This window comes from Sebastes fasciatus, chromosome 12 (assembly GCF_043250625.1).
Source record: "Sebastes fasciatus isolate fSebFas1 chromosome 12, fSebFas1.pri, whole genome shotgun sequence".
NCBI classification, from domain to species: Eukaryota; Metazoa; Chordata; class Actinopteri; order Perciformes; family Sebastidae; genus Sebastes; species Sebastes fasciatus.
This window is the reverse complement of record NC_133806.1, coordinates 21,280,553-21,297,365: the sequence shown is the minus strand read 5'-3', so window position 1 is coordinate 21,297,365 and position 16,813 is coordinate 21,280,553. Positions and strand designations below refer to the sequence as shown.

Genomic DNA, 16,813 nt, shown 5'->3' with positions numbered 1-16,813 from the left:
TCTGATCCAGTGTCGGGCTGAACTTTGGCACTTCAGCAAATTGGCTCTGGTGTGCAAATAACTGGTGATATATATAATGCAGCCAGAATACACCAGACAGAATATGAAGAGCCACTGAGATCAGAGATTGGCGGCTTTAACGATAGAAAAAGAGGAAGTATTTATTTGTTTTTTTTTTATTTGTTTTGCACAATTTAAGACTATACAACTAAAAAAGAAAAAAAAAAGAATAATATACAGTGCAGGAAGAGGCAAAAAACCCACTGGGTTTATCTGAAGCCTCCACCTAGAGACAAGATTAATATAAAGAAATAGTAGATTACATAATAGTTATAACAAACAATTTAATTTTTTTTTTTAAAAGAGTCTGACTCTTTAAAGAACTTTAAACGATCACCTTGAGAATTAGATATGTGTGTGTAGTGCCATGTGTCTATATTTAGCTGTTGTCATGTGTCCTGCAGCAGGTCAGCTGGGATCCTGCAGCAGTGGACACGCCTCTGTGCGTCGTGCGTAAAGTGCGTAAAGTGCGTCCTGCAGCGGATCCAAACTTTTTTTTGACCTAATTTCCCGACTTCTAAATAATCCAACATCAATTGCTTTCGCTTTTTAGTCGAGTAAATGCAGCAATGACGCGAGAGGAAGATCTCATCCGGATTGCAAAAAGACTGGACAAGATGGTGTCTCAGAATAACACGGTGGGTCCATGTCCATGTTTTGACACCCGCAGGTGGCGCGTTGTCCTGCTCGGCCACCTCGTGCTGTACAGAAAGGCCTGTCAATGTCTCTCTCTCCTTCTGGAAAATGGTTTCAGCCCATGTTCACGTTGAGGATAAGTTTGTTTTCGTGTGAATCGGTGTGTTTGGAAAGTTTGTAATAGGAGCCTGACTGCATACTGTAACAAATGGTCGACAGGTGTTTGGCTCGGGTTTGCATACATGTCTCTTGCAGGACGTTTCGGTCTCAGAGTGTGCAGCGCTAATGTGGGTCAACTTTTGGCAACTTGTCGACAACTTTTTGCAAACGTTTTGCTGGTTGTCGTATTGAACATTGACTCATGCAACCGAAAGTAAACAACGCGGCCTGTGGGCAAGGTCGTGTGTGTGTGTGTGTGTGTGTGTATATGTCTGTGTGTATATGTCTGTCTATGTGTGTATGTGTGTATGTGTGTGTGTGTGTGTGTGTGTGTTGTGACTAGAGCAGAGCAACAGTTGTTGAATGGCGCGCTTGCACAGTTAGAAGAGTAACTGTGAAAACTGATTACTAGAATAAAGCAAACTTACATTTTTTAATGCCTGTTCTTGTATTTTTTGGCTATTTCAATTTATGGAATCAATGTGTATTTTTTTTATGAAAACTTATAAATACAAAAGTGAAACTGTCAATGCTTACTTATGGTTTCTTTTTTGAAATGTTCATGGGATGTTCATGTGATGTTCACATTTACATGCGATCAATTCTGCATTTTTTTTACATTGCTATTATATTTCTAAACATACACATAGAGCTGTAAATGATGTTGGCTATCGAACTGTTTTGTGTATATGCAGGAGAGCGCCATGGACGTGCTGAGGGAACTGAAAGGTTTCAATATGACACTCAAACTTCTCCAGGTAGGCCCCAGTATATTGTCCAGTGTGTAGTTTACATTAGAGTAAAGTTTTACCATTGCTTTTCAAGCACTTAAACCTGCAGTATAGGCAGATTTTTTTGGCATTATTTGGCAAAAATTCCATAATAACCTTTCAGCATATTGTAATTCAAGTGCTCTGAGAGAAAACTAGACTTCTGCACCTCCTCATGGCTCTGTTTACAGGCTTTAAAAAATCTAAGTCTCGTGACGGGAGACTTTGGCCAATCACAGGTCATTTCAGAGAGAGAGCGTTCCTATTGGCTGTTCATTCAATGGAGACAGCTGTTATCACTCATAGACTCCGATCAAATGGTCAAACTAGGGAGAGTTGTTCAAATATGAATCAATATTATGTTACTGTAATGCCTATTTCTCGCCTCAAATGTTTTCAGAAACATCTTGTAGTGTACTGTTTAGCTGTAAAATGAGAAGTGACCCTGCAGCCATGTTGAGATCTGTTGAGGAAATACCAAGCACCGCCCACCAACCGGCGCAAAACATTTGAGGTGAGAAATAGGCATTACAGTAACAGAATATTCATTCATATTTGATCAGCGTTGCCTAGTTTGACCGTTTGATCGGAGTTCACAAGTGATTGACCGCCGGCTCCTAGATGGCAGACTCCAGCTCGGCTCTTACTGCTTGTTTTCCTCCGGTCTGGGAAATCCTGCAGATGCCTTTAGGAGCACCTGAGGACACAAAGGCACATGTTTTTTTTTTTCAGGTTACCTGTCTCATGCACTACTGTCAGGATATAGTGACCGTTTTATAAAAATAACTTTTTTTTAATCATATTTGCTCCAATTCTACCCACTGCTGCTTTAACTAATTCTTAGTGCAGTTTTACTTAAAAAGCTCACAATGTGCATTTATTCGTGTTTGTTTTAGGAAACGAGGATCGGCATGTCTGTGAACGGTATCAGGAAGCACTGCACAGACGAGGAAGTCATTGCCTTGGCAAAGGTCCTCATTAAAGACTGGAAAAGACTTCTGGGTACTTGACTTTTTGATACACGGTTCACTGAGCAGTTGGAACAGTTGTTTGTGCAATAAATACATCAACGAACTGAATGATTTACTGATGTGACACAACACTCCCACAGACGCTGAGAAACCATCTGAAACGAAGAATGGTTTGGACTCCGGCAAAACAGCAGTGTCTCCGAACAGCTCCCCCTCTGAGACACAGAGCAGGTCAGTACTTTCACAGCTGCTGCTCAGAAACTCCACAGCTGACACGATATGTAACACAGAGGCAGAGGCGATATGAAATAAACAGCGTGGTGAGTGGGACCGAACTGCTTTAATTTAATTTCTAAAAACGTGGAATTATGATGGAAGTTCAGACGTTCAGTTGAAATGACGAGATGGTTGTCATACACGCCACAATGCACTACACTAGACCTATTTGTACATGTTTATGTATTATGACATTAATAGTATACGTGTGTAGACTAATACTTGTCTACAAAGCAGCTCTGTCGAAAAGCACTCAAGAAATTAAACGCTGAAAGAACGTGTCAGGAGTTACAACGCAGCAGCCTGTCCAATAAATCAGTATATAAAGACATTTGTTTGTTTCTTTGCCATGGAAGCTTTTAAATCAATCTATTTTCCCAGCGCTGTTTTTTTACCCACTGACAGCTGTACTGTAAGTGCATTTACGTCATCTAAATGTCCATCAAAGACAACATTCAGTACCAAGGACAGTGCATTATGATGGGAATTCAAAAGAATCACATTAAAACGATAAGAGAAGAAGCCTCCATTCATGTCAGATTTTCTAGTAAACACACCATTAAATGCTCAAACAGCTAAGTGAATTATAACTTATGGTTCTGCGGTGTGTTACGTGCTTGCTTTGTATTGCTGCAATCAGATTAGGACATCAGAAAGGTACCTTTTTAAAGTGTGGGCACACGTCATGATGGACGCTTCTGTTGCTGAGGCTGTAATGTGGTTAATTTTCAAGGTAGTCATGTTTGCAAGTGCAAATATAGGACATTTCTAATGAGGCTATGAATGGTGTGATGTCCTTCTGTTTGTTTTTGCATGAAGTTTTCATCTGAAGCACTGAATTCTCTTCTAATGCCCCATTCGGACTGGATCTAATCCTCTAGAGGAGGATTTCAATATTACCTGTGTTGGTCATTACCCCAGTATTACAACCCCAATTACCTGCTGTTCACTGGTCCTGTAATTTAAGTCTTTCTGTGGAGGCATTTGAATTTTAAAAAAGTATCTCTTGAGTTTTTACTCACAGGAAAAAAGTAAAGATAAACTTTTCGAGACCAGCTCATCAAACAGCCGGTTGGATTTATTTTTAATCTTGTCCGAATGGGGGCCAAAGTTGCATTACAACAACAAACCCGTACGTAAGTGAAACTGCTAAATGTTTGCTGGCTCTTGAACAGAGGTAAAGATGATACTTCCTTTTGTTTATGTTAGTCACAGGAAAATTGACGTCAAACTGAAGCACGACTCAGATCCCGACAAAAAAACCCCCGATAAACTCAGAAAAGAAAAACATAACGAAGAACACAAAAAGAGACACACGGATGACCCCGACAATGAAAAGCACCTGGTGGAGGAGCCCCAAAATGAGAAACATCACCAAGAAATCAGAAAAGAGAAGCATGTCGAAGAACCCAAAAAACTAAGACATGCAGAGGATGCCCAAATGGAAATAGATAACAGGAAACAGAAGCAAGACCGGCAGATTGAGAGACACAAGCCAGAACCAAGGAAAGAAAGGCCGTTTGGAGAACCGAAGAAGATGAGACATGTGGAAGAAGTCAAAAAGGAAAAACACCCAGAGGAGCCCAAGAAGCAGAGCTACACAGATGACATGAAGAAGGACAAACACAGAGAGGAAAGCAGACACAAGAGGCCGATAAGCTCACCGCAACGAGAGAGGCCTCCGAGTGAACCCCAGAGAGAGAAACCTGCTGTTCACAGCAGACCTATATTTGAAAGGTGAGAGGAGGAGGTGGCTCAAAAACTGATTATTACAAATCAACAAACATGCAGCAGAGCTTCAAGATTGAATTATGTATTTCAGGAGAGGAGTGATGGACAGCAGTGTTCTGTATCCCACCCGGTTCCCCTCTCCTCGACCTGCTCGGCCTCCTCGGCCTCCTCTCCCGATCAGACGCCCCTCTGTGGACCTGAAAAAAGACAGGTCTGCATCGCCTGAGCTGAAGAGCATGATGGACTGAGATGTCACTGCATGACTTAACCGTTTCTGAGTCACTCATATGCGCTGACATTTGTTACTGCAGTTTTATACCCAGACTCACCGGTTACCTGCTGTGCATGGTGCATGCTGTGATGGGTCAGGTGTGTCTATATTTATTTAGCTTGAACAGCATCGGGGACTCTTGAGTTGCAGCGCTCTGATCTGTACTGTTGTGACGTTTGCTCAGGAAGGACGGTAAAGACTCTTCCTCCCGACCTCCTCGTCCTCAAGCTCCTCAACCCGCCTCTCCGCCGCCCAAGCGACCTGCACTGGAAGTGAAGAAAGAGAGGTCAGGCGTGCTTCGGTGCATGTTTGAGTGATTATTAGTACAGAGATTTTTTTATGGAAACTCAAACAAATGTTGATTTTCACATCAGGAAAGTTCCACCAGATCCAAATGCTCCAATTGCTCCTCTTCCATTTCACCTTCATCCTCCTCCACCCAGGTCAGGGTCTGCATGCCCACTGCATTGCCTCACATTCACATTTGCATGAAGTGACTCAGCTCAGCTCAAAGGTGTTTCTTCCATTCAGAAAAGAGCCTCCTGACCCCAACACTCCTCTTCCTCCACTTCCTCTTCACCTTCACCCACCGCCTCCTCCCTCGAAGCGTCCCTCACTGGAAGTGAAAAAGGAGAGGTCTGGATCCGATGAGTTCTCATTACAGACCGCATGTAGTCGCCGCCTTGAAGTGTCTGGCGAGGATTATTTTGGAAAAAAATAACCTGTGATTTCATTTGGAGTTTTCCTCTCTGCATTGAATCCTTGTGTTGTTTGCCACAACAGGAAGGAGTCGTCAGACTCTAAACCTCCTCCACAGAAGAAGACGCCAGATCCCGTGAAGAAAGACAGGTCCGGGATCTGGCAATTATTCTGTTTCTCATTCATCCATCCATCCATTATCCTACTCAGGGTCGCGGGCTGTTTCTCATTCATCCTTGAATTATTACTTTGTTGTTGTATCTGGAGGAGCTATAACCTCAGACTGTAAACTCTGTTTTTCGTTCGTTTTAGACGAAATATTGACACAGCATAGTGCATTACAGTAATGCGTGTATTGTTGTTATGAGAGTTCAATCAGCGATGAAGGTTTTTCTTTTTATGTGGCTACAAAGGAAATAGTTTATTGAACACTTCTGTCCATATAACAGGTAAAAGATAAACTTTGTCAGATAAAGGTTAATATTTTTCCACTATTTTACTGTTATTCTCCCTTTGCTTGAATATTCTGATATATTAGGAAATCATTCACATCTTTGCTTCAAGCTGGTCTGCAGTAACTCACTGTAAAAAGAGCAAAGAGTCTAGAAGGAGATATTTTGTTGGTACAAAGACTGTTTTCTTTTTTCAGGAAAGACTCGTCAGATAGCAAAGTGCCTAAAAAACACTCGGATGAAACCAAGAGAGAAAGGTTGGCCAGTCATGAGTGTGAAATTGCTTGTTAAAGCTGTGAAACATGGTGGTTGTGTGGTTCGACATGAGCTTATTCAAACAGCTCTTTGTCAGTGTACGAGGAGTTTGCCTTGACATACTTGTGCTATGAGTTGATTTGTTTGAGAATCAAACAAATGTTTCCTTTTGTCAGGAAAGATTCATCTGACTCTAAACCGCCACTTCCCAAAAAGCCCAGTTTGGATATCAAAAAAGAAAAACAAAGGTGTGCATCAGCAGGAAAATAAATCCCATTGTACAGTGCTCTTGAATCTATGCTGCTTTTATGTGTGTTTTATTGCCGTCAGTGACACAGCTCTTTCTCCTTTGTTGCAGGAAGGACTCCTGCGACTCGAAGCCTAGCCAGCCTGTGAAACGTCAATCATCTGACTCCATACCTGACAGGTAGGATTGGTATGCACCATTTAAAAGCTCACTCATACTTGTAAATGAAATAGAAATAAACACTGTCAATAATACCAGACTTACTGAAAGAGTCTCGTTATTTAATGTAGGCGGGAATCCACCGATTCAAAGAAAAGCATCTCACCACCAGCAAAGAAGCTAACAGTTGAAAGGTAAATAAATTTTTTTATCATTAAAGTTTCACAGGTTTGTTTCAATGGGAAGCATGAAGATGATGCCTTTAACTGTATTATAGAAGAGAGTCTCACGGATCCAAGACTTCTCAGCCTGGACCTCCACAGAGGAAGCCCTCTACTGACAGCATTGAAAGGTATTTCAATCTGATTTTTAATACAATATTCAAGTCACTGTAGGTTCAGGTTTACAATATATGCTGATGATACTCATGAAGTGCTCTCCTTTTAAGTAAGTAAGTAATATAAGACTAATGAACTGGGTGTTGCTGTTTGGCACAGAGAATTATCGTTAGTCTTTTAGCATCTTTCAGTTAATCTTAGGTTTTACAGCCTGCAGCTTTACTGTTTGGTACAGTCTCATGGCTCTCATAAGCCTTGTTTTCCAGCAGCAGCCAGATGTTTTGTTGAAAAACACCCCCAAAAAACCCTCATATTATTTTTAGGAGTTGGTGGAGACCAAAAACAGCTAAAACAGAGGGAATATCGCTCTTATATTCTGCAGGTGGCCAAAAGCACAAATCCAAGTCAATGCTTTTTGTTATAACTGCTGGATGTGTATATAGGCAATCGTTTGCTAACATGTTTGCCATGTGAACTTTATACGTTTCATAAGTTCATAAGTCAGTGTGTTCCGCTTCCCCAAATGAACAAAAAATGAATCATGAAGGCCTTCAGTTTTGTCTTATGCATCTATTTAGTAAGATTTAATGTAAAAAATGGTCTTAATAAGGTCCGAAAAATGCAATGCTGCTCCAGAAAAAAAAGGTCACTAGTTCAAACCCCAAGCTCAGTTTGGAAAAGGTAAAACCTCTACTTCATATCAGGCCAAATAACACCAGATGTGCCGCTTCACACACTCTGCTCTGTTGATGCTGTGATGTGTCCTTTTTCTGCAGGAAGGGCAAAATTGACACCCCTAAAATCCCCACCACCCCGACCAGCCCCATGTCACCCAGCTTCAGCTCTGCCGGGGGTCCGCTGCCTTCTCACCTTGCTACCGGAGACTCTGTCAGAGACAAGTGCATTGACTTGCTGACAGCCGCCCTGCGCACAAACAGTGAGGCTAAGTTCACACTTTATCACTGAGAGTACACATTACTGTAGCTCTAAATATACTGACAGTTTCACATACAAAAACAGACCGCAAAGTAGAACTTACCACATAAGGAACACACACAAATGTCACTGTAGTGTTCAGATTGACTTTTTTTCTGATCTCCACAGACGACTACAAGGATTTTGAAACCAACTGTGAAAGCATGGCTGCAGAGATTGAAGATCATATCCTTCAATTTAGCTAATTATTTGCCACTATGGTTGGTTTGACTAATATGTAGTTCATTCAGTGATGATCCCAGTGGAAAGTAACCCATTATAACTGATCACATCTACCTTGACTGTACGGTCGCACATATCTACCAGGAGACAAAGGCCACTGATATGAAATACAAAAACAGAGTCCGCAGCCGCATCAGCAACCTGAAGGACCCGAAGAACCCCGGTCTTCGCAGAAACGTCCTGGCAGGAAGCATCGACTTGGGCCGCATCGCCAGCATGTCTGCTGAGGTACAGAACACTGCCGCTGCACACTTAACCATTGATGAACTTTCATGATGCTCAGATTTGTTTTTTATGTCCCTCTGCTCCATTTTTGTCACATCTTCATCTTTGTGCAGGAGATGGCCAGCGACGAGCTGAAACAGCTGAGGAATGTTCTCACCCAGGAGGCCATCAGGGAGCACCAAATGGCCAAAACTGGTGGCACCTCCACCGACCTGCTGCAGTGCGGCAAGTGCAAGAAGAGGAACTGCACCTACAACCAGGTAAACACACACTGTGCATGAACAATCACAAACCTACACGTGCACCTCTTGCTATGTTTTACAGTATACCTCCTCACTTTAAGATATTTTTAAGATAGGTGTGTGTGTGTTAGTGTTCATCCTTCAATTGTACCCTGTTTTTATTTTACAACAAAGCAAAATGAATAATTAGAGAAAGGAAAAAGTTTAAACCTATTTTATATAAAGAAGTAGTAAGAAAGGCTGTGTGCAGGAGTCAACGACAGAATGCAAGAGGTGGGAGGTTACATGGGCTGCGTCCGAAATAACTTGCTATGCACTACATACCCAATAGTTGTACAACATTGTTCAACATACATTCGTGTGAATAAACAGTAGTGTGTATCTTTTTGGACGCACTGAGCAGTAATTTACGTCGTCACCTCCTGAGAGCCTCCTTGCCGGTTGGAGATGTGTAACCATGGTAACCCATGCCAATCTCAAACGACGGTTTGTGAGAATCAAAGTCTGAACTCATTTAAAATATATATTACTCTTAGCAAAGTGAAGTCTTATACTTATACCAGCGTTATTGATGTTACAGAGCTGTTTGTCAACGTTTGTTATGAATGTTGTCATCACTACTGCATTGCATTGTGGGATATTTATGCCGCCATAGTGTCCAGCGTTGCATACTGTAATATTTCACTGGAAATTGTATGCAATTGCGTACTATTGGTCTCATACTAAGGTTTCGGACATACTAAAAATTAAGCGAACTAAACAGCATGTTAGTATGGAATTTCGGACGCAACCATTGTGGGGTGTATGAAACACATTTTTCACAGGGAGAGCTTGCTATATTAACGTAGAAGAGTTTTTTCCCCAGTGATATTTCTTATGTATGTGCGGTTATGAGAAGTCAGTGGATACTGTAATTATGTCTTTGTTTGTCTTTTGAGTACGTGTACATTTTAGTGTTGTACTAGCTGTGGTATGTAAATCTGCTTCGATGATACTAAAGCTGCTTTTATAAATTTTCTGTGGTATCATCTTTCAAAGGAATGGATGACTGGTAACCCATCTGTTATGTTAAGATCTTATTCCATTAAGAGTGGAATAAATATTATAATTGCACTGTTATGTAAGTATTGTTTACAGCTTACTAAACCTCCTGCATGTGTGTGTGTGTGTGTGTGTTTCAGGTGCAGACCCGCAGTGCTGATGAGCCAATGACCACATTTGTTCTGTGTAATGAGTGCGGTAACCGCTGGAAGGTACGTTTTCCCCCGGCCTTTGTTTCAATAACTCATATCTTTTGTTCGTATAATATTAAAAACACTTTTGTTATTTTTCTAAATTTCAGTTCTGCTGAAGCCTTCCAGGTGAAACAACCTTTTATTTTCTGAGCATATTGAACTTCATTATTTTCTATAATGGGAGGGGAGGGAGTTTATAAATTATTGCAGCTGGTGATTTTCATAGATAATAGTGTTCTTACGATTTTTACTTGACATTTTGAAATTTGTAAGCATGTGCTAATAATAAGGGTGCTTTATGTGAAAGACTGAGCATGAACGTCAGTCTGACTACTGTTAACACATCAATAATGATCATGGTTATCCAGTTAATATGCTATGTTATATTACACCTGTTAAAATGCATAAATCATCAGTATGATGGCTTTTTAAACTTGCGTTTAATAAAAAAATTTGACAATCAATCTTACTCAGTCACTTCACACATCATCATCATCATCATTAAGTATGGTTTATATTATATATATATATATATATGTATATATATATATATATATATATTGGGAATAATAGGGTCTACTACATTCCTTTAAATTCATATCAGTATCTCGTTTTTAAAAATGATTTCAATAAACTCATAGGCACAGACTGAACTGAAGAAATAAATACAAACTGAACATTGCATCTACAATGTACTAATATTCCAAGTGTAAACATACAATTAACATGCTAATAAGAAAAAAAGGTAATTCATTGCACAGATAAATATTCATACAAAGAAAGATATTTCTAATGAAAATGGTGCAAATGGTAGTTGGAAGTTTTTCCGTTGCACCGCTGAAAACACACAGTAGATGGCAACAATTCATCATAACTCCAAACACAGGCAGCATCAGCTCCCACAATTGAGTTTTCCCGTCTTCAGGTTACCGACCACAAATAAATTAGACGCTTGCTTGTTAGTGGTGGTCCAGCTGGCTGGTAAAGCCAGAGGGAAGTGCTGCTGAACACTAATGTGACAATATTAAAAACATTCAACAAAACAAACCTTTTCCCTGAACATTACTGAATTTGATATACTTATGAGAAATATGTTTGTGCCTTGGGCAATGTGGAAATGATACTCCATCATTTCTGTGTTTCTGAGGAGATAGGACTGCGTACAGTACATTCAGTATCAGAATATAATGGTAATGTGAGAAATATGGTCTGTAGACGTGATGGAGAGGAAATGCTTCCCGGCCGCCCTCTGGCTGAGTATCCACCATCTGGTTTCCTGTGAGTTGAAACCATAGTCATTTACTTTTTCTGCATCACTTCCGCCATCATAAGTCCTCTGTTGATGTGCACGCAGAGCTCAGAAAGCATCAACACGGACTGTTATTCGACACTGGTGCATTGGTGTTATAATCAACATCCCTCTTTCATCCTAGAATGTAAAAGTAAGAAAAATGTCTCCTGAAATTCAACTTAACAGCTAAACATAAAAAGGAGTATGAAAAAATAAAACCGTGAAGCTAAATTCACTCGATTAATCGGGACTTTAAAATTCTCACACAAGCAAGTTAAAAGTAATACAATTCTAATTTGTTAATGGATTCTGAAACATAATTCCCCGTGTTGTTTGCTTAGTGGCAGCTGCTCTGCTCTGTGACCTCTGTGTCCCCAACAGTTGGTTAGAAGAAAATAAAAGCTGTTGAAACATGAACACCATACTCCATACTAAACCCCGAATGAATAATGCTCTCAAATAATGACAGCATGTTTTCATGCAATTTTGCAAATTGTCTTTTAATAAAAGTAAAGAATATTTGTATATATAGTTTTGCACATTTTCACGTTTTATTTAGGGCTGTCAAAGTTAACGCTATAATAACGCGTTAACACAAATTTGTTTTAACGCCACTAATTTCTTTTAATGCATTAACGCTATCGATCTTTCAGAGATTGTAGCGGGCTCCGTTTTAAAGCTAGAGTGAATATACTGGTATCATATGAAACCAGAACCTCAGGAATCTATTGGTACCAACCATGTCATACTAGCTTGTTGGGAAGGAAGGAGGCTGAATAACGCTCCAAACTTGCGCTACATTTTGGCGAGGAAAAATTGGCATGGCCATTTTCAAAGAAGTCCCTTGACTTTTGACCTCAAGATATGTGAATGAAAATGGGTTCTATGGGTACCCACGAGTCTCCTCTTTACAGACATGCCCACTTTATGATAATCACATGCAGTTTTGGGGCAAGTCATAGTCAAGTCAGCACACTGACACACTGACAGCTGTTGTTGCCTGTTGGGCTGCAGTTTGCCATGTTATGATTTGAGCACATTTTTTATGCTAAATGCAGTACCTGTGAGGGTTTCTGGACAATATTTGTCATTGTTTTTATGTTGTTAATTGATTTCCAATAATAAATAGATACATAAATTTGCATAAAGCAGCATATTTGCCCACTCCCGTGTTGATAAGAGTATTAAATACTTGACAAATCTCCCTTTGAGGTACATTTTGAACAGATAAAATATGTGCGATTAACTTGGGATTAATCAAGAACAATCCTACAATTAATTGTGATTAAATGTTTTAATGGATTGGCAAGCCCTAGGTTTATTATTAGCCTTTCTAGCCTTATTAATATATAGCAGCCAAGTGTCTTGTGCCAATGTTGGATTTTATAGCTTTGGGGCAATCAATCTGATGGCAATGGGAGATGACATTTAGAAGATCTAAACCTTTACAACCAGTTATAGAAAAAAATAAAATAAAAATGAATGTATGCAAATGATCCGTTAATTTCGTTTATTTGCCAAATTCTATCTTTACAAAACAATTAAAAGAAAACTGTGTAAAACTTAGGGATTTGGCACAAGTTTGACCCCGTCATAAATCAAATAATTATTGTGACAATTATTATGCTATTATCATGTATACTAAATCTAAATACTAAATGAGATTTTCCAATGAAGTGTTCAGATGCTCCAGAAGAATTTAGCTCCACTGTAATTTATTTCTTACACCATACTTTGACATCATGTGTTGGATTCGCAGGGGACGTCTAACAATTACGTGCAGTGCATTCAGACTGACGGTTTGCTGTCTTTTCTCCTGACAAGACCTATAAATCTATATGGTAAATGTGCAGCGTGATGTGCCCTGTCAAGTAAATCAAAGACACACTGTGATGTAAAGTCAGTATAGATGTTACAGTCTCTCTCTTGAGAACACATGTGCCAATCCATCACTGGCAGCCACATAAAGGCATCGTCCAATCACGTGTCCATCAGCTTCAAAACAACCAGACCTCAGGAGTTAAATTGACTGTCGAGTTAGGATGAATTTATTTCACCACACGGCAGAACATTCGGACATAATTACATATCTGTCAGATGAAAACAGACATTGCTGGAATTTTTCAATATTAACACTGCACTCAGTTGCGTGTTCATGGCAGGTTAAATATGGTCCACTTTTGTACTGAAAAGCTTAAAATTGAAAGTGTCACACTGATTCTTTGAATATATTCATACCTCTTCTAATCATGTGGCTTGCAAAGCTCATTCTATTGATATTCTTGATAGAGGTCTTCTTTGTCTGAAATGTTTCTCTGCAGTGCTATGCTGAGTCCCTGACCTCTCAGCCTCCTATTGTTGTTGCATGCAGCCTCTCTATAAATGGAAATAAATGAGACTTGGTAGGCATGCAGAGTCCCTGACTAAACATAATCAGTGAGGCGATTAAAAGTACAAAACACGCTCAGCTATAAATGTGCTTTGAACAGTATAAAGGTAAGGCTGGACATATTTTATGACATTTTCAACAACAATGGTGTCTAAAGAACATTATTTTCCTGATATTTACTAAGATGAAGTAAAATAGCTCAAACCCATGTTTTAAAATTTGACAAGATGCTAGTAGCTTTGTTTGTCCCAATTGTATGCATACTGCATGCAACAGTACGTACTTTGTAAGGGCAGCTGCAGTACGTACTAAAAGTGAAAATTAAAAGTGTGCATTTTGGAACGTACCAAAAGTGTAGATGGGGATCTCGACCAATGTTGCCATCCGCAGGCATGCTCCTAACGCGGCTAACAAAACAAAAGGCCAGAAGTTGTGGTGCAAACATTACTGAACGCCATCATAACATCTTCTGACAGCTGACAACTCAGCATGTTCCAGAGACTTTCACTGTCAAATGAACCAATAGGGGCGTTATTACTCTGTAAATGTCAAATGCCCTAAATTGGAGCAGACACATGTTTCATGTTGAAGTATGTTCGCAGGCGCTCCCTGTGTCATCTGTAAACAATGTATAGTTATGGTTTGGGCTTGTGTGTGCAACCCAGGGTTATTATAGTAAACTAAAATGAAAATAAGCAATGCAAAATATTTTTAGTAAACTGAAACTAGTACATCCTTTAAGAAAAAAATAAAACTATATTTCCTGGTAAAAAAAACTACTAAAAATAAAATAAATTAATGTAAATTAATTTCAGTTTTAGTTTTTTTTAGCTATAATATATCACCACCAAAAAAAGGAGTAGGCATGAATTTCCGTTAACTCTCCACAGAACCACAGAAATTGAACAAACTTGACATTCCTAGGGGATGGCGCTATGCTGCAATTGCTTCACATCAGACACTAAAGTAGCGCAAAGATGAAACATTATGGGCATTCCTACACAGTTCTCCAACCATGTATTTTGTATGTATATAGCTACATAATTCTGAGACATTATACATGGCCCTAACAAAAACAAACTAAAACTACTGTAAAACTAAATATATAAAAACTAAACCTTTCTAAAAAATTGAAACTAAATTAAAACTAGTAAATGCACACTGCAAACTAACTCAAATTAAACTAAAATGAAATTGAAAAGTCAAAACTAAAATAAAATAAAAACTAATTGAAAATTCAAAACTATTGGTTCAGTGAGACAAGCAGCACCAACTTAGAGCACAGCCTGTTGCATACCTTTAGAAAGGGATTACTGACTAACTTGTCTGGAAGTCGATGAGTTTTTTTTAATGGGCTTTTGGTTAGATGCTTGAAATAAGGTCTGTGGTTAATACAAGCTTAAGAGATTTTAACATTTTGTTCCATGATATAAAATACATCAGTAAATATCCCACTCGTGAATTTTGATATGTCTTAAAAAAGGAGGTTGCTAACAAGTGGCTAAATGGGACTACGAAACAGCATCATGCCGACTCGTCCACCTTTACAGCCTTGTTGTGTATACTCGCGTTCATGCGACCATTTTTGTTTATAGCCTAACGTTAGCTTTTTACTTCTGGTGATTGCCTTCACACTTCAAAAATCATAAAGCGGTGTGTTTGTTTGTGGAGATTATCTTGCTGAACAAAACTTCTAAGTATCATAAAAGTGTGTTTTCCACAGAGATTATTTTATGCAATAATCCAAAACCCAATGAAAAAATCCCATCGGCTTTTTGTCGAGAGAAACCATGGCGATGCTAACTTCCGGGTTGGCCTACAAAAAAGTACGTCACCCCTGGAGCGCTCTACATAGACCTTTTCATTGTCATTCTGTTGCCAGGGCAACAGCTTTGTTCCAAGTTTACTTCTTTGCAACAGGAGATACAACAGGGCCCATTTAAAATGTTTACTCAAGTTTGAAAAGGTCGAGAGCAAGTCCTCGAGTTTGACACCTGTATTCTTAGTTATGTCAAAAAAATTGTCTGCCTCTGTATCTGTATCTGTATCTGTATCTTAAAAGCAGTAGTGTCATGCCGACCTGCTGCAAGGAAACATTATCTCCCCATGAAACTTGTCGCTTAAGAATAACCGCAGCCTCTAAAGCATCCAAAATGTCTTCACCCTTTGAAATCGTTCTGCTCTGCACTCCAGCAGCCTGCTGTCTTTCAACCTCTGCGACTGTGTCGTCCTCTGAAAAGCTTGTGACGCTTTAAAATGTAACTTTCTAGAACTCCATCACTGCATCAGGTAGCCTTTCTGATATAACGGTCTATTCCACAGGTGGCAAAACTTTTTCCCTTTTGAAGGACAAAACTGAAACTTAATGGTGGGCCTTGGGCCAAAAGCAAACACCTATTGTATTGTAAAGATGCTAAATGTTTTCTTCCAGCCTAAAATGTTAATTTCTAGCAATTTTCTGAACAGCTGCAAACAAATCTCTCTCTTTCATGGTACCGCAGTGTCTTGATACCAGCCAGTTCTTGTGTTATGTTTAAGTTTTCACGCTCTCTCCTGAATCTGCAACATCAATTCTGCAGTTTTTGCACTTATTTGCTCGCTGATGTCCTGAGACATATCTTCAGTGCGGCGTGTTACTGTATTCTGTGACAACACGTTCTCACTCCCAACTCGTCAAACACCACAGCTTGGTCATTGGCCCTACACTTCAATCTATGACGCTCTAGGGACCCCCCTCTAGCGTCAGGAGGGCGTGTCTTAGTGTCTTTTCAAAATAAACTTAAGTGTTCACAGGATACCTTCAGTTTCCGTTCTTTACGTACATACAGTCTCTTTTCAAAATAAACTTCCAACATAGTTATACTTAGTTTTTAGGTTTACTTGCGCAACAAAACTACTTGGTTAAGCTTAGGGAAAGATCATGGTTTAGGTTAAAAAATAAGTATGCTTGATACATAAAACAAATATGCTTGTTATGTAACTGGCGTTAGGTGGGCTACATAACTTACATAACAAAATTACAGTAAAATAAGTCAGCCTTGACTTGGTTTGCACTAACAGCGGTCTCTGGTTGAATCGCCCACCCTGCACTGACTTTCTCGCCCTTTATATTAATATTCTAATATCGATGCGGATGGGTTAGTTGAAAGCCCGGTGTGTCTCATACAGACGTTAAAGGGTGCCCCGGTG

The 16,813-nt window shown here is 39.5% G+C and overlaps 1 protein-coding gene across 3 annotated transcripts; it reads left to right on the top strand.

Moving 5' to 3' along the window:
• Positions 1-456: 456 nt before the first annotated feature.
• tcea3 (transcription elongation factor A (SII), 3) lies at positions 457-10,408 on the top strand. 3 transcript variants are annotated; one of them, XM_074654121.1, is made up of 21 exons: positions 457-698; positions 1,551-1,613; positions 2,522-2,627; positions 2,737-2,827; positions 4,082-4,609; positions 4,695-4,814; positions 5,059-5,160; positions 5,249-5,317; positions 5,406-5,510; positions 5,658-5,723; positions 6,223-6,282; positions 6,457-6,528; positions 6,639-6,707; positions 6,818-6,880; positions 6,967-7,038; positions 7,801-7,961; positions 8,129-8,190; positions 8,321-8,470; positions 8,581-8,727; positions 9,891-9,962; positions 10,052-10,408. In XM_074654121.1, the coding sequence occupies exons 1-21, from the start codon at positions 630-632 to the stop codon at positions 10,058-10,060; spliced, it is 2,256 nt and encodes a 751-aa protein (XP_074510222.1). In that variant the 5' UTR covers positions 457-629; the 3' UTR covers positions 10,061-10,408. The 3 variants fall into 3 exon arrangements, with proteins under 3 accessions (XP_074510222.1, XP_074510221.1, XP_074510223.1); XM_074654120.1 differs by having other exon boundaries at positions 6,964-7,038; XM_074654122.1 differs by lacking the exons at positions 4,082-4,609; positions 4,695-4,814 and having other exon boundaries at positions 6,964-7,038.
• Positions 10,409-16,813: the final 6,405 nt, after the last annotated feature.